The sequence below is a fragment of the Fringilla coelebs genome (assembly GCF_963513975.1).
Source record: "Fringilla coelebs genome assembly, chromosome: 3".
Lineage (NCBI taxonomy): Eukaryota > Metazoa > Chordata > Aves > Passeriformes > Fringillidae > Fringilla > Fringilla coelebs.
In genome coordinates, this window is record NC_140030.1 from 62324328 (window position 1) to 62343015 (window position 18688).

Below are 18688 nucleotides of genomic sequence, written 5' to 3' on the forward strand. Positions count from 1 at the left end.
CAGGATTTCATCTCAAGACTTGCAAAAAAAAGCCCAGCAAAAAAAGTCAAACTTTATAATTCTACATTATTCTATCAGAAAACAGGATTCCAAAGCCTAGGATCTACTTTAAAAAATGCCTCCCCCACCTCAAATACCCCAGGGCTTGTTATAAGAAACACATAATATGACTAAATGAACTTTTTGCCTGGCTTATGTTTCACTCCTAGTAGTCTCTCCAGAAGTGCTAACACAGCAGGTGTTAATGTTGGAGATTTTCTCCCAGTCAATGGTTGCTTGTCCTAGTAAAACAAGATGCACAATCATCACTCAACTCTAGCACCGAGCTTATAGACCCTAGTGAAATCTCTCCAAATTGCTGTGGAAGCAGTGCTAGGAAGGAGCAGGCCAAAGGTCCACCCTCTCACATTTGCAAGCCATTTTCCTGCTCTGAATAGGTGAAAGAGTAATAAGATTTTTCAACATATTTTTAAAAAGTAAACAAAATCCCCATAAGGAACTGTTTATATTCTCCTTTCTTTATATTGTCTTTTCTATAACAAAACAGGATCTCAATTCAAGACACTGATGGTTAGCTCTACTTTTCTGATTCCCCCAAGGGGCTCTGCCTTTGGTCTTGTGTCTAGTGACCAGGGAATAGCAAGCCTTCCAACAGCAGGGAGCCCTAAATAACAGGAAGAGCTTTCTCAAAGCACTGCAAAAGCTGCCAGGTTTCTGATTCTCTACAGCTGTTACCCAGGAATATAACTGCAGAAGAGTCTGAAGAAGTTGTTGTCCCAAGTTTTTTGTACTGTCATATTCTGTCACTTTTTTAATCAGAAAAAGAGCTCCAGTTATGGGCAAGTCCCAGATGATATTCAGCATGTGTTTTGTTATAGGAGTTTATCAGCTTCCCCGGAATCTCAATTCTTATATTAATATAGGTCTTTACTGGCCCACAAATGACAATTTAGCAAATCTACTTCCAGGACAAGACAAGTGTGACTGTGTTTGCTTACCAAAGCCTGTCTGGTGGAGTTTGCAGCATGACCGACGGCTTGCTTTCCTCTAAACTCCATGTCCCTGTGTCGTGGAGCCTCAGCAAACCTTGGAGAGCATAATGGAATACAGTCTGACAGAAAGAAAGGAGCAGCTTGTGTCACAGCTGATACACTACAGGAGAAGAATTCCCCTGCTTTTCTGGAGCACTCAAGTTGCACTTCAACACCTGGCCCCACCAGCAGGTGCCCATGGTGAATTCCCATCAGCTTCCAAAGCACAAACTTAGCAGAACTACAAAACCTTCCTCCAGAAAAACTTGGGACACTTAAAATGCATGCTTATGCTATTAACCCTGCAAACAGTAGTTGTTTTCAGGAATAAATCCTGGGGATTCATAAAAGCAGATTTTACTATCTTTGTCTAAGTCCTACCCCTTCCCAACCCCACAATTAACTAGTCTGAGCAGAGCTCCTCAAGAAGTGTGTGAATATCCAGACCTCTGGAGAGTGTCTGAGCCCAGTGTTAAGTGCTGGAGAAAGTGGGAAAGGTGCCTGCATTGCACTGTGAACAGGTGGATGACCTGCTCAGCCTGTGGCAGAGCTTAAAGAGGAGGTGGGGAGGCTGAGAAGTATCAGAGAGTGCAAAAGAGATGTAGACTCATAGAATTGCACCCTTCCATCCCAGAGAGAAATGCAGTGGATGGAAGATCAGCAGGAGTCTGAGGAGCTCTGCCTCTCTTGCCATCAAGCTGAAGAAGGAGATTTAAAAGCAGGGAAATGGAAAAAGATCCCTGCTCAGGGAGGCAGAAGAATTCCCTGTTGGCTTCCCTTGCCTTCCCAGGGGCCCTTACAGGACAGGTGTGAAGCCTTGGATGCCGAGGGTCAGGGAGATGACAGTGGAGAAGCAGCTCTGTCTGGGGGTGTACCAGATCAGTGCAGTCAGCCAGAGGGACAACAACTCCAGGTAACAAAAGAAGGGTGGATGCTGTGGGTGCCTTGCTTCTGAGGGGAACTGAGTGTCCTGTAAGTGAACCAGACTCATACCTTGGAAGTCTGCTCCTTGCTGTGGAGCCTGGCTAAGGGATATTACCAGGAGACTCTCTGGAATAATTCAGCACACAGATTACTACACACCAGTGACTGTCCAGGTGGGCAGTGACAAGGACATTTGGTCAGAGGTTGGAATCTATGACCTCAGGGTTTTTTTCCAACCTAATTGATTCTGTGGTTTAGCAAAACACTGCTGAAGCAGTTGTGCCCTGTCAGCTGAGGCACATCCAGGTTTCTGGGTGTGAAGCAGCATTGTGAAGAACACGAAGGGGTGCTTTCTAAAATCTCTTTTGACAGTATTGCTGTCCTGATTCTGCTAAAAGCTCTTCAGCAACTGTTATGGCTAGTACAATCCAATTCATTGCAATGAACAATCAGCGTTCAGGATCACTGCAGTCACATTCACATTCAGCCACCACACTGCCCTTGATGTTCTCAGACCCTTCCTCCATGTCCAGCACCTTTTCCAAAAGCAGCCCAAGTGTCCTTACCTTAATATAAAGATACAGCATGTTTATAAATTATTTCTCTCAGTAACAGTACTGAAAATATGGCCCAAGCAGCCACCAAAAGCCTGCTCCAGACCAGTAGCATGGGCAAAATGATTCTAAGCACACAGGAGAGGAGGATGAGACAGGGCAGATACCTGGCTTCGGACACCTGGAACTTCAGGGGAGAATGGGGAATTTTGGGCTCTGTTTGGAGGAGACAAAATCAAAATCTTTCTTTCCTTCCCACAATACATGTACTTTCTCACCAGTCCTGTAGTACAGGATATACAGTCCTGTAGTATAGGATATACACCCCCACCTCTCAGCAATTTGTCCTTCCTAAAAAGCAATTCTCCAATTCCTTTCTCCACAACTACTGCTGCTCTTGCACAGCTTGGTTTCCTCCAAGAGGGAGAAGGAAAGGGAGGGTCTGCTCTTAGAGTTAGTAAAGTAAGACCAGGAATAAGAGTCATTAAAGTACTCAGCAGTGGAAATTCAGAGAGGAGCTTGACCCCAATCAAGGAAGGAAGATATGTCCTGCTGCTTATATTGCATTGCTGTCAGCTAGGAGAGGAGAGGCTGGAATCATGGCAGCTGCTTTGGCTATCAGTCATGAATTCCTGCTCAGGAAGGGAGCCCAAAGAGCCCCCTTCTCCCTTCTGCCCTCTGCCTTCCTAAGGCAGGCAGGATGCTTCTGACACCCTTTTCAAGATTGCTCCCACATAAGTCACACTATCATGAGATATTGTCTGTGTGTGCATCTTTTTGGAGCTGTAGTTTTTAACACAGGGAGCTCTGTGCAGAGGCTGAACTTGGTGTATTAAGTAGTAAACCAGACCTGTCCTTTTCTAAATGCTTTTCCCTGTCTGCAAAGCTGGCTGAAGAAGGGGACAGTGGAAAAGGCACCCTGCGGGAGCGGGGAAGCCTGTGTACACTACTTGTTTTGAATGGAGAGAGGATGTATTTCACCCTCTGTTATAGGACAGTACAGCTATCCTGACTCTCCTCCTGAGTGTTAATAACAGACCCCAGATTTACTGACTTTAAGTTTAAGACATATGGTTAGTTTTCTCTTCCTCTGCCTCTTCCATTGCCTCTGCCTTGCATTCCTACTCAATTCAAGTCAAAAAACAGAGCTGAAAATCAGAGTCTATGGAGGGAATTAATGTTCACATTCTATTGTGCCAGGGTTGTAAAACTGAATCCCATCTGTGGTTAATAAGATGTCACTGCCTTATCAAAGATCAATACAAGAACCACAATAAGAAAGCAGACCATAAATCTGGATTGGTGCTTGGCGGGGGAGAAGGTGGAAAAAGGTGGCCATCCTTCACAGCTTTTGTGACCTGTTTGGCTGATTGAATAGTCTTAAGAAAATACTCATAAGACTGCTTCCAGTTAGATTTCTTCCCTGGCTGTTTCTGTAATGGAAACAGGAGAAGGCACAAACTACACTTCCCTCTTCCCTCTTGCAAGGGACAGAAATATCTTAGAGCAAGGGTTCTTTTTTTTTTTTTTTTTTTTTTTTTTGAGGGAAAAAGAAAACATTAGAAACAAAAATAAATTTGCATTTTTTGAAAGGCATAGGGAAGCTGGTTCAGCCCTTCACTGTCTATTGACAGCACCAGAAGAAGGATAAAAAAACCAATGCACTCCAACAAAATACCATGCTCATGACAGACCTAAGAGCACCTAGGAAGAATCAGAAAAGACATTATTAGAAAAGACATCTTCCCTTCTCCCTTTCACATTCTTTTAACTTTAAACCTTTGTGCACTTCTCTTTCTTTCCACAACAAGGATATTTTACAACAGCAGTCGACCAAATCAGTAGTGAATTGGCATCTCTGGATAAAATAATATCTGTGCATGTCCATGTGTACACACCTCCTCCTTAGCAAAATGACTTGTTCCAGTAAGAGCTTAAGCATCTTTTTCCTCCATCTCTGGTAAATAAGTTTAGCTCAAACACACTCTTAAATCCTTCAGTAAAATGGCAGTGAATCTCTGCAACTTCATCTGTGAAAGGGAAGCTCTCAGGTTCAGCCTTGGGCATTCATGGATCACTGAATCACACTCTTTCATATTTAGGTGAAGAGAAATCTATTAGAGATTCACATTGTCTTTAAAAAATATATTTGAACATTTACTTGAAGAGCAGAGACAATTATGTGCTCAGGGCAGGCATGATATCTACTGATTTGGCTCTTCATATTGCCAACACCAGCAGCACAGGGAGGGGGAAGAAAGAATTTGGCACCCAGTCAAGCACATATGTGACACTCATCCACAACATCCAGGCTTTGTCCTTGGAGGAAACAATAGTGTTACTGGATGAAGGACTTCATATGGAGATAACACACACACTCTTCAGTTTTAACTATACCCTTTGCAGGGACTGCTTCTTCTTCACAGTGGTGATTTCGCTTGCCTACAGTCTCTATGTCAAAATGCTGAAGGGCTGGCACTTCCTGTTGAAGGCTTCCTTGGAACACTGGATCAGCTGGGATGCAAAGAAAAACTGTTGCTTATGGGTTGAAGCAATGCTTTTTTAATGATGCTCTCTTACCCAGGCTTTAAAATTACTTATATCCAGGAGCAGAGAGCTGCAGCTGTATCTGTTTTGGGTTCAGTTTAACTCCTGAAGGGCTTCATCAAAACTTTCAAAAGCTGTCCAAGTACAGCTGCGATTCAACACAAGTAAGAAATAGAAGCCATTTCCAGTTTATTCTGCTCAGGAACAGACTGGAGAGCAGTCCAAATGATGACATGCAGACAATAACAGACTGGGTCTGTGAACAGGAGCTGTCCCATTGGACTCCCCCCCCACACACACGTGGTTTTCTTTCTTAATTAAGATGGAGAACAGTCTGATCCTGTTCAAGGAGCCAATATTTTCATTATTAGTTCTCTGAGTTTAGATGTATTCCAGAGTGGGGTCTCCCCTGACCAACAGCAGTGCTGCCCATCCTACCAACATCACTGACAGAGCCACAGCCCCAGGCTGAATGGGAGCAGCTGCTTACCAGCACCTGTAACCTGACAACACAGAAGGAAAACTAGGGATAGCACCTGCAGCTGCAAGCACTGGAAATTTTAGGTAGATACAATATCCAGTGCCAAATTTGTTTAATGGCCATGCCTCACAACAAATGAGGTTGTAAGGTTCAGAAATGTCTCAGATTTTAGCATCACTCTCACTCTTCTGCAACAGGATGGGCAATGCCCTTTGTGAGGAACACCATGGAAGCAAGAACCAAACTAAAGCCTCTTTCCTGCACTGTGAATTGCATGAGCCTATCCACAGCTGGTAAATTAAAGACCCTGTTCCTATCTTATTTTGCTTACTCCCCCTTTCTAGTTCTCCGTTATTCTCTTGATCTTCTTAATAATTTCTCTATGCTGTCTCCTCTCTTTCCATAGGAATTAAGCAGGTGCTTAAGCAAGGCACTTCAGTTACAGCTCAGCTGGACTAAAGCACAAGTCATTCTACAAAAACACACACTTCCCAATCCTCATTTCCCTTTGAACCTTCTACGACTCAGGTCCTTATCTTCTGTTTCTAGACATTTTTGACAGCAAACTTGAGAGGAATATTCCTCTGCAGTACTGGAGGTGCAGCAGACACATGTGCCTTGCTCACTGAGGAGCAAACCAGTCCTGCATCACCAGGGCACGGAGAGCCACCTTAGGAGGTGGATCTCACACCAGTCATGGTGACACAAAACTCCTCACCTCTCTTACAACACACAGCTCTCTCTTTTCAAACTATTTTGCTAGATAAAACCATTATGCTCTACATGAATCTTGAGATACCAAACATGGGACTACCAATGCAAAGTAATTGCGCCTTTGTCTTGGTTCTTGCAGTCACTCCGATTTCAGCGTATTTTTTGTTTTGTTTTGTTTGGGTTTTTTCCTTGCCATATCAGGTTTTAGCCCTATTGTAGGGCTGGTCTGATCTACCACAGAGACACAGGATCAGTAACCCAATCTGAAGAGCCGAGGGGTATGTGCAGAGCCCCACCCCTTGCAGAAAACCCCTGTATTTGGGTTGTCCCAGGCAAACTGTGCAGTCACGCATTCAGTTTGTAATCCAGGGATTGGGGAGGTCAAGGGGAATCTTTTCATTCACTTCAGCAGGCTTTGGAACAGAGCCTGCTGTCCACATTATGCTGTCAAAGGGACCGCTTATCAGATGGTTTATTAGTCTACTTTTTCCAAGAAGACTGAAATAACAAATTCAGCCTAAAACCCTAGAACAAAAAAGAAAGCTGCAAGTTAGTAATTTATGCCTTAGTAAGAGAATATACATTGTTTTAAATTCAGTGTATAGAAAACATGGTTTTGGACAAGCAGGTAAATTAAGACAGTGCAAGACTGAAGATGAACCAGTGTGTCTGTGCACAACAAATTCTCACATCAAGTTCACTAAGGAAAGCAGTTACTAGATAATTGGCTGTTTAAACTTGTTCAACCCACTTCTCTACCAGCAGTCACCTCCTCCTTCCTCAGTGCTCATTACCCATTTCAGCTAAATGCATTGAAATTCCCATTAGAAAGAAGGAGTTCTTACCACAAACTATGCAAAGTGTTTTCCATGGGTTGTAGGAGCCAGACCTTGACTTCAGGCAGCTGTGCAAAATGCAAAGCGTGCAAGAGCCTCAGTTACACAGCACAGGATGTCATGACTGCAGCAGTCGGCACTTGGACAGGGCTCTTGCTGGAACAGTACTTCATTGTCAGAAAGGGACATCTCCATAGGGTTACAGAATATCCTGAACTGGAAAGGACCCAAGAACTATCAAATCCAACCCTCCCGTTGCATACCAGGGTTCCCTTTTGCAGAACTCCCTCCTCATTTATCCAGTTCCAACAAAGCACAAGCTCTCCTTTGCTATGACAGACAGCATTCTGTTTTCCACATGACTGCTGAGGTATGTGCTTTCACAATGACATCACAGTTGGCTGAGGAGATGGTGAAACAATACTTAAGTTCATCACTGCCTAAATTCAGGGCAGGGGATCTGCACCCACCCAGATTTATGGTTTGGGTGCCAGCTAGTGGATACCCAGTAATGGCTTAGGTAGAAAGTGTCATGAAAAGTGTGGCATGATCTTCATTATTAAGGTGGAATGCTTCCATGATACATTAAACAGCATTCCAAGATGATCTTACTTTGTAGATGTTAAATTTGTTGAGATTTGCATTTAAATCACCTTTCATTTTTGGAAAAAGTAGGTGTTAAAGTTGCATGGAAAGCAGTTTCAGGCCCTTCTAACTCCAAAGAAAATCACACTCATTTCAGAGCAGGGACATGACTTCTATTAAACATCAACAGCCTTTAGAAAAACTTCAGGAAAAAGAGAGTCTTTCATTTGACTTGCAACCTACAGAGGCGTTTCATAAAATTAACTTCTGTAAGGACTTCTCATGTAAGTGTTCTTTACCTCCTCTTGCTAAAACAAAAGAAATCCTTGTCTTGCTAAGCAGATGAATGACTTCTTTTGTTTTTTTACCTTTTCCTTGTGGTTTTACCACACTCCAAGGCACTGTTAAGGTTACTGTAGTGTTTCACTGATTACAAGTGAAGAGGAACAACGCAATTCTGAAATCTTTTTGACTCCTTTCCTATTGCCTCTGTTAAAATGTCCTTCCTCTTTTGTTTCCAAGCAACAGCTGTCCTTAATCCAGACTACACACTTCATTTCAAGTGCCTTCCTCTGCCTCCCCCACTTCTTTATTCTGTTCTCATCCCCTCTAGATGTTTGTTTGTTTTCCCTTTTGTTTTTGTTTTTATTTTAAAAGACTTCAGGCATAAGCACAGTACCACCGAATCAGTGATGAGAAACCTAGCAAAGAACGTGTGCACTGGCTTTAGTAAGATTGTCCTTTTTGGTAAATCACAAAATCATATTCCACCCCAAAGCACTGAACAGCATCTGTTACTTACGTGTTCCATTGAACTTATTTCCCGGTATCTGACTCACCTCAACAGACTTGTTTCTCAGATTTCTTTTTCTGCTCTGTTGTCAGGAGTCATGAGTACTGGGTGGTCAGTGTTCCAGTTACCACAGAGTCAGTGATTACACAATTAGCAATTAAGACACAGGCAGATCCTCCTGAAGCTTGTCAAACACATGAAAACTAGTACAGGCATCAGCTAAAGGAAAATGCTGAAACTTTTTCTAATTGTACAGATTATTTCTATTGGTTCTGCTAACAGACAGTTCTAGAAAATGAAGGCTTAATCTAGATGTGTATACTGTACATGATACTTTAGCTTTCTGAGCAGTGATCAGGACTTGCAGATTCAGATGCCTCTTTATTCCCTTATCCAAAATCGTGATACTTTACCAATCAAAATATATTATAAAAGCTTTCCTCCAATAAAAACAAGTATTCTGAATTTTCTGTACATTAAAAGACTTTATCAGTCCCTGTTAGCTTGTCTCCATCTAGTATTCACAAAACTATGGAAGGAATATTGAAGATACTTCGAATTCACCAGTAGTCAGGCCACTGCACTGATGTATTAGTTACCATGTCCCTTCCAGTAAAAAGGTTAACTTTTCACATAAAGGCAGAAGATTGTCTGGAACATACAGACACAAACCTAAGGGGTTTTTATGAGTACAGAAGGATTCAGGGCTGACTACAAATCCTATTCACTTCACCCACATTATGAACCAGTCACTATCAAAATAATTCATGTTCACAGTATAAACATTTAAGTTCACACCAAACCTACAGAGTTTGGCCCTCAGCTCATCTTTCGGAAGTTGTTATAACAATAGTAGTGGGTATTAAGTTTGTATTCCAATTAAACCAAGTTGAACACAAGACCTGAGGAAGGGTATTCCAGAAACACCAAGATGGTGACTATCTGCAACACACACTTGTTATCCAAGTGCCTGCTGTCTGTTTGCCATCCTACTCAGACTGAGTACTTCCAGCAAAGCCAATTCCAATGGCAACATTAGGGTCACCGACTACTGTAACTCCAACAGTGCTTGTGACAGATTTTATTTGCCAGGACATGTAAAACTCGGGTTAGGTAACAGCTGCAGAACAGCTTTTCAGACAACTTTGTTTACAAAAGGTTCCCATCATAGTACCAAAACAATAAATAATCCACCCAAAAAAAAAACCTAAGGAGGAGTGGGTATAAACTCCTTGACTTACAAAACTGTATCATAGCAAGGAACTATGTTCAACCATCGGTATAAGAGAGAAAAGACACAAATGAAAATACTGCTTTGTAAACTGAAATAATTTAATAGAAGAATCTAATCAGATCAAATCTGTAGGATTCTGCTGATTTGTTGAAAACATTCAACAAATATATATAACTTTGCCCAGTGATAACTTGTAAAAATATTCATAATTTTAATACATTTCTACTGTACTGAAACTTTGCAGCCATTGCCATGTTACTCATGACAGAATAGATATCACCAATACATTATTTTATATAGAGTTTCACTTCAGAAAGAATGACAAGTTACTGGGTTTTGTTACAGCGATATTTGAATAACCCCATTTGAGCAGGACTGGCAAAGGTGTGAGTTAGCAGTTCCCTTCTCAACACAAACGAAAAATTTGGGATATTTCCACAGTAAGTTTCTCAGTTTCATCAGGACAGCTTCAGACCTTGCACATTTTGTTTCAGATTGAGCAACTCTTTCTCTTGTCTTGTTTTCTCCTGTTTGAAGGCCAGCTTGTTGGCTTTCTTCTCCATTCTGCGTTCCTGTAAACAGAAATAACGAGAAATTTACAAAATAGGAATTAACATGCAAAATCAAACTATTCCAATTAACTCTTCCAGATCATGAAAACAAGAGCAATCTGGACAACAGTATTACTTATGGCACGAATTATTGGTAGTCAAATTAATACATGTACGACAGGGGTAAAAATCTTTAGTTAGCCAAAGCTTCTAATATGCTGGCAATTTCTGTTCCTAAATAAGACAGCTACGATTTCACTGTAGCAAATTAGGATTTTCCACATTTCTTTCAGACATGATGTTTCAGATCAGACAAAGTGAGAAGTAACTACTTCCTTTGCTACTCTAGATTGTAAGGAAATCTGATGTTCCTTCAGCAGTGGTACCTGCAGTAGCGGCCACAGAAACAGACCCAAAATTTTGATACTGGAAATCAGTAAGAGAAAAAATGTTGTTAACTTTCTTTCCAGTAGATTTTTTTTTTTTTAAAGAAGCAATAATTAGTCCTTTGAGATCAGCAAGATCTTCCCATTACCTTTACACATGACAAGTGAGTTTTAAAGAAAGTTTCTAAGACAGAATTCAGGTAACATAAAATGCTTGGCAAGGTTTTATTTGCAGTCAGGCGTACCTTTCGCTCCTCTTTGATTGCCTGTTTTCTGGCTTTGCGATCCTCCTTGCTCTCAGCCTTGGAACGAGGCTGTGTCGATGCTTTTGGCAGGTCACTGCCATTTATCATTTGCATGCGTTCCACCTGCTTAGCAGTGAGACCTTTCTGAGGCAAGATGTGTAAGGGAATTCCAGTCTTTTGAGAAATTTTTATCGGTTTGGGCTAAAATAGAGAGCGCATAGGAATTAGTGCCCCTAGCTTTCTCTCCAAGAAGTGCACATGGCACTGCCTTATCGGTGTAAAAATTTCAAATCCAGATTTAACAGTAATAAATGTTAAGTCTCCTCATACTATTTAACTCACCCACAAAAACACACATTAATCCCAAAGTAAGAAATGAAAACATCTGTGACAAAATCTGGCCTTCCAGAACAACATTTCCCCTTCTATTTAAATATTACTAAAAAAATAAAGAACTCAAGTAGTCACTTAATATTCCTTTATAAACTTGCAAGAAAAAGGTTTCATTTCAAATTTGGGGATATAAAAATATTGATATTATATTAGATATTATATTAGAGCTGTGCACTAATGATGGGGAACCTATGGAAGACCAAAGAACTAGAATAAATTGTTCCAGACCATACAAAAATAAACCTGAGCAAGTATGTGGTGGTGAGACACAGATTACACAAATCTCACAGGGTCTCACAGATAACAACAAAGGAAATTCCTTGCTCTATTTCTGCCTAGCTAGTATAGAAACTTTTAATTGACTCAGTTTTCCTTCTAATAAGAAAAAATATATCCAAACTCTTTAGTGAAGAAATAATACCAGAGCCCTCCCTAATCCTCATTTCTGCTCCCTGTCTTTTCAAACAGATACCCATTGAGAAAACAAACACATTTATTTCAAGTTTTCCCAGTGTTATTCATCAGAGTAAGTTTAATAATTTTACCTTTGATGGCTCCTTAATAAGAGTTGGGTGATTATATAAGTTTGAATAGGTACCTAAGTCACAAAGAAAAAAGAAAGTAGTCAAGAAAGGCCTGCAAATAGCAATTATGAATTGTACTGCTGCTTAGGTTTTGGGAATTTCTCCTGTTGTGCTCAGAGAACAAACCATTTTACCTGAAGCACTGCCAGGGAAGTTCTGAAATCACCTATCATTTACCTTGAAATCCTAAGAACAAATAAGCAAACTCCAAAATACTTACTCAAAATGGATTCACAATCCCACTTTTCTTTTGGCTCCTCAATAACTACAGTTACTATTTCTTCTTTTTCCTCTTCACTTTCTTCATTTACAAGAGAGTCCAAATCTTCATCAGGTTCAAGAGCGTCCAATTTCACACAACTTTTTCAAAGTTCAGAGAACAAAAAAATATGTTTTATCTCTTATTGAAAATGTATAATTATGTAAACCCAGACTCCCCTAAGTCAAGCCCGAGACCCAATAAAGCTACTTCCAATGAAATTTGTAGCAAAAATGAAGTTTCTTTAAGTAAGTCTCCTCAAAATAAGCTAAAAACATTAGGACAAAGACACAAAAGAAGTATTTCTGCTTTTCAAGAGGATGAATGCCTATAATAGATACTGCTTACATTAAGTTCAACACAATTATACAAAAGGAGCATAACCTACTCAAACCAACAAAGTTCCTCCACTTAATTTTATCATACAAATGGATAATACTCTCATGCAGCTGCTTTTACTGTGGGATGCAATCTTTTGAGTACATGAACTTGAAACAACACACCCAAAACTTCCATATAAACAGAGGATTACAAAACTACTTATGTGAAGCAGCACTTCTGGGAATACATACTTCTTTGCTTTCTCTTTGTAGTAATCATCCAGGACTTCCTGCAGCCGAGCATTGTCTGTGTTAATGTAACCTTCTAACTCCACGTTATCTAAGGCTCCAATCTCATCTTCATCAAACTGTTCATAAAACTAAAATAAAGAAGTGGATATCTGTAATTAGACCACATTTATCATGCAACTTCTTGACAGCTTAAAGAAGAGCCACACATTTCTTTTTATTTGCTTCTTTTTCCTCTCCCCTTGCATTTGCTGAACAACTGCCAAACACATCTGTAGTAGGATTTCCTCCTTACTGTCAGTATTCTTTCCACATAAGACTCACAAAGTTATCTTATAATAATATAAAAACCAGCTTTTAAAAAACGTTTTTTATTCTGATTATTATTTCAATCTATGAACTAAGAAGCCTGTCACTGCTCAGAACAAAAGTTACACCCGATTTCCACGCTCTGTTCATGAATGCATACTTTACCAGGGACCTGTAAATGGCTGGTTGTGTTGAACTGAGCCTCTCAGACAAAAAGTGTATCACTAATTATGAATGCTCATACAGTCATTGGAGTTATTTTGTTTACCTCCATCAGTGCTAGGCCTTGCAATAGCAATTAATACTACAGCCTAGGTAACACAAGCCTCTAAATGTACCCAGTATTAAATGCAGAATACATGCAGAGAGCAGTAGCTTGATGCCCTGACTGTTAAAAGAAGTAAAATCTGCACGGGTATACAGGAGACTGCCTGATGAAATGAATCAATAGACAAAGAAGCATTTAACACCCTTCACAGTTACACTCTTGAGCAGCCTCACCTTCTCAAATCTGTCATCCAACAGGGTTAACTGCTCATTCCGTCTTATCACTGAAGATGTCATAGAATATTCCGTGAAACGACTCCTGGTTTCTTCTTGCATAAAAAGGAATTCTTTTTTCTGTCCATTAACCTCACCATCTGACAAAGGACCATCTGAATCATAGTCTTTATCAGTACTGCAGCTATCCTTCTCATCACTATCATCTTCCATATCTTCCCATTCATCTTCATCCTCAGCATCTGGTCCCCTGAACAGAAGCACAAAATAGTTTTAGAATGATACATGAACCTTTACAAAGCTCTGACCTATGCTGGGTTATCTGAAACAATTTGGCAAAAACAGATTTAAATCTTGAGTGAGACACTTGTCTGAGACCTGAAAGCATTGCTAGCTGGATCATGCATCTGTGCACTAAGACTGAAGTTGTTTTTATATTCAGCTGTACATGTCAAAGCAGAAAAATATCAGCTGCATTCTTGCCCATTAAAACAAGCAAAAATTCTTACTGTTCATGAAATTATGAGAATGATACCAAAATCTAAGCAGATAAAATGCAGTGGGGTATCACACAAAGCATTTGTAAAGGGTTCAGAAACACCCATTAGCCTTCATCAATACTATTACTGATATATTTTACATGTAATAGATGACAATGCTTCAAACAATTCAAGAACACTATTATTCCAAACACAGCATATAATCCAGAAGCTCAAAGTAACAAATGAAACCCACTTCTTGGATAACGTAATAAATTTCTTTTTGCAAGCTGCCATCCAAGTAACACAAGGTAAGACTTTTTTCAACACACCAAAGTATTCAATTTGAAATCTGAAACCATTGTGGCTTCCTACACTACCGCATGTAATGGCAAATAGAATCTCTCCTATTTACATAACAAATATTTCAACAAAGCTCCATTTACCGCTTCTGTGGTTTATTTGCTTGCAGAACAAAATCATCTTCCAGGATATTTTCTGGATTGTCAAAGTCAAAATCATCATCAAGAGCTGCAACAATATCTGGGTCAAAATCTAGCCGTGGTCCTAGAAAGTTGGAAAAACGAAACGTAAATATTTACACTTCTCTGAAATTACAAAGCTATTTTCCTGCATAAAAAACAATCCAGCTGGACTGTTAATTTGCAGTAAGGAAAGCTTAAACCAAAGAATCACAAAATCCCTCAAGAATACTTGTAGATCTGATAGAAGCCAGGGCATGCCACCAATCTCTTGTTAATTTTTATCTCTCAGAAAAAAACATTTCCCAGAGGTCCTCCATAAATGCATTTTAATATGGAATATTGTAAAAGAAAAAAAATCCAGGTTAAAACACCACATGATCAGCTACCAGCATTAGCAACAATCCTAAAATTCCCTACATTACAAAAGGTTAAAAAGTGTTTCTCTTTAAGTGTTTCTCAATTAACAGAATTGTCTTTAGCATCCTCCTGTCAGGACAGAGAGAACTGCTACAATTCCTTACTGTTATGAAATATGGAGATAGCTGTGGAGTCAATGTCCAGTGCAAATGTGGATACATAACAAAAACCTACTCACAGCCTGTAACACTGAAATAACACTAATGAAGTGTTATTTCAGTAAACACTACTTAGCATTTGAAGAGAAACTGAGTGAGAATGCAGTTCCAGACACAAATTCAAAGAGACAGAATAATAAATTAATAGTATTATCTACAGTTTTCCCCTGTTACTAGTTTGTATTTGCTATGCAAAAGTAAGAGATCATGGATTCACCCCCTCCAAGCAAAGCTAAAGAGCTCTCATTAGTCAATCACAGAAGTAAGTCTCAAATTGAAACATGGGTCTCTCACAGATCATTCCTTATGTCTGCTACTGAGCTTGCTCTAAGCCAAAAAAATATGACATCACAATAGAAGCCCTAATTACCATCTGCCTCCTAGATGGCAACTCACATCACAGACAGGTGAAAAATACCTGAAACAGGAGCAGCTTTATTTAACAAGCCCACATCCTCTTCAAACTCTGTGGCAAATACTGAGGAAGGCAACTTAATAGATGGAGCCTTAGAAAAAGAAACAGAAAAACAGGATCACAATGTATTTGTTCTCAGCTTCTCATTTGAGCTCAGATTAACAAAATCATGCAGACATTCTTGTGACCAAAAGAAGCTCTGTTACTGCTACTTAAATGTTACAACAAGCAGTAAGTTATCTGCAGCAAATTTTCAGTTATACAACAATAACTATGTAAAGTGCTGGCAGCATCAATTCTCATATTGTCAATATTCTCCAGGTACTGAAACAGTATTTTTTGCATCTCTAAAGCTTTTTAGAGAATGATTGTACAGCAGGCACATGGAAATTAAAAAATTTTTTGTTTGTTTGTTTTGGAGAACACTAGCATACATTTGAATTCACCCCTTTACTGAAAGGCTTGTTAAAAGCTTCACAACATGCACACCTATCCTAACTTTAACCCTTATGTAGTATCACCAAGCTGTACCTGAAAGGTACCTGTGACTAAGACTATTGGTTTTGACTAAATGACAGTATTTGGTTAGATCAAACACCCTCAGCTACAAGTGACTGGCAATGGCATATTTCACTGCTTCAAAGCATTTACTGCTTTTCCATTCCAATGTGATCCAGCACTGTGAACTTCTACAAGCTATGCCTGCAATTGAAAAGTTTGGTATTATTCTGTCTGGCTTCTATTACATTCCCCTTTAAAAGCACGGTGTGCTGATAATACAACCTGGCATATTCATAACTCCCACAGCATTCAAAAGTTCTAAAAAACCTTAAAAACAAATGCCCAGCCCAGAAAAACACACGACTTGTTCAAATAAACACCTTTGCAAGCCATATCTGTAGAAAAAAGTTCGTTGTGGATACCTGAAGTGTTTTAACACTATGCTAGCAAAATAATGTTCATCAGTAAACACCAGCGTGCCAGCTTCTGGGTTTATTTGTAGGAAAGTCAAGTTGGTTGTGGGTCAAAAGGATCCTTACACATAAATATAAATATACATATATATACACACACACACACAATTAATGTGGCTAGAGAATGTTAACATTCCCAAGAACAGCATTACCATCAGCAAAAATACTACTTACTGAAATTCTCTGAATTTCATCCTCTATGTGGCCCTCACTTGTGATGACAATTCTGCTTTGCTGTCCACGCACAGATGGGACAAGCTCAGAGGGACCAGAGGCCTCTTTGAGGTGCTGCAAATAGTCATAGTCATCATCAAAGAAGACACCATACTTGCGCTGCTCTTCCCTTCTTTGTTCCTCATGCCCCTAGGAAGAGAGGGGGAGAAGAAAATAATCAAAAGGAATACATTTAGTTACTCAAGTCCATTTAAAACTTACTAGCAAAAAGAAAAGCAACACGTCCACTGAGAGTGTCCAACTGTTGAAGTCCTCTCTCCACTTCTTACTCTAATCCACAGCCAATTAGAATGTTGTAATCAGCTAGTTCCATGTCTGGGTGCTGTCTGAGCAGGACCTTTCCAACAGTGCCTGTTTTATCACAGTGAGTCAGGCAAGTTTCTTTGTTGCTTTTTTAATAAATTTACACCTCTAGTGCCAGTGAAGCATCCTTCAACCATCAGGCAGTAACTCACAACTATGAAATTCCCTACAACATCCCTTTTTTAATAAGCTGAACTAAAAACTACCTTCTCTCAGGCTATTTTTGAAGTGTATAATTGCACACCAACTTTTTTTCTTCATGGTGTTTCTTATCTGAATGAACCTCAGTATTAAAAGTGAGTATTTACTTTCTGTGTGGGCAGCAGAACTCTCTGGGGTGCAGAATCATCAGCAGCAAGAGGATCCCTCTGACTTCGGTGCACTAAGTGAAATGTTACTGCTTTCTTCTTCTCTATGAAGGGCTTTTTCTTCTTGTGAGGCTGCAAAAGGAAATTTGGTTAACCGTTAACAAAAAAATTAAGTATTAAATGCACCTTAAGAGAACCTGTACTGTGCTGCTATATTCGTTTTAAGGCAATGCCTTATAAACAAATGCTTGCAGAAAAAGCATAAAGAGACCGGTGGGAGCTTAACTCACCTGCCCAGACGTACAACAGACATTCCGTAGGTTCTAACAGCAAACGCAGCTTATTCAGCTGCAAAATGGCCATACATGGAACAGTACATACCTGATAACAGCACACACAATACATGGAACAGTACATACCTGATAACAGCACACACAATACATGGAACAGTACATACCTGATAACAGCACACACAATACATGGAACAGTACATACCTGATAACAGCACACACAATACATGGAACAGTACATACCTGATAACAGACACACAATACATGGAACAGTACATACCTGATAACACCACACACAGTTTAACATACAGCCCTAGAAAGGAATTCTGCAACACACTTCATCCAAGAAACACGGGAAACCGATAAGGAAATTCATCAAGACATACCTTGCTTCATGAGAGTTCTTTAGACGGCTGCTCCTAGAGCAGCAATTCAACATCAGCCATGAGGGCCATCGGCAGCGCCACTACCCAGGCACAGCTCTAACATCGACACACACGCGCGCTCTGGATCAACAAACCCACCACGCATTCTCAACGGCCTGAAAGCCTTTACCACATCTGACCGGGAAACACACTTCCAGCAAGGTTTCCGGCTTTACTTACCTAACAAACCGGGTTACAGCCGATACCTGGGGGCGACCCTATTGCTCTAACCTTGTTCCCCAGGCAATTGCGAGTAGAGAACACGGCACACTCACCATGGCGCTGCCCCCCGGCCGCTCCCGCTGTCCCGAACCCCACTCGCTCCCACGCCGGGCAGGCCTCAGGGCCCCCGGGCTGTGCCCTCCATCTTGGGATACACCAGTGACCAACGGGGGGAACGAGATAAGCCGCCAGTCCGACCAGGTTTGTAAGTTTTTGTTTCCCAGTTAAAAAAAACAAAACAAAACAAAAAAACCGAGGCTTTTCTCAGACTGAAATAATATTTTGATAAATAGAGGCTTAGTGGACCCAAGCAGGACGCTAGTCGGAGACACATTTTCCCCCTTCCCTCCTCAAAATAGTGAGAATGGTTCGGGCCGCCAGTGCCCCCAATGGCAGAGCGCGGCGCAGGCGGCCACGGGGCACCGCGCGTGCGCAGTAGCCGGGCCGGGCCGGGCCGAGCCGGGCGGGGCGGGCTGAGGGGA

The 18688-nt window shown here is 40.6% G+C and overlaps 1 protein-coding gene across 1 annotated transcript; it reads right to left on the reverse strand.

Moving 5' to 3' along the window:
- Positions 1-9530: 9530 nt before the first annotated feature.
- On the reverse strand, positions 9531-18351 carry LTV1 (LTV1 ribosome biogenesis factor). The gene is made up of 11 exons (XM_084203283.1): positions 18260-18351; positions 17270-17401; positions 16599-16787; positions 15454-15541; positions 14422-14542; positions 13497-13746; positions 12690-12817; positions 12079-12218; positions 11820-11872; positions 10882-11082; positions 9531-10271 (listed from the first exon to the last, which is right to left on the reverse strand). Exons 1-11 carry the CDS (start codon positions 18260-18262, stop codon positions 10158-10160), a joined length of 1419 nt encoding a protein of 472 aa, XP_084059409.1. The 5' UTR covers positions 18263-18351; the 3' UTR covers positions 9531-10157.
- Between the last annotated feature and the right edge of the window lie 337 nt (positions 18352-18688).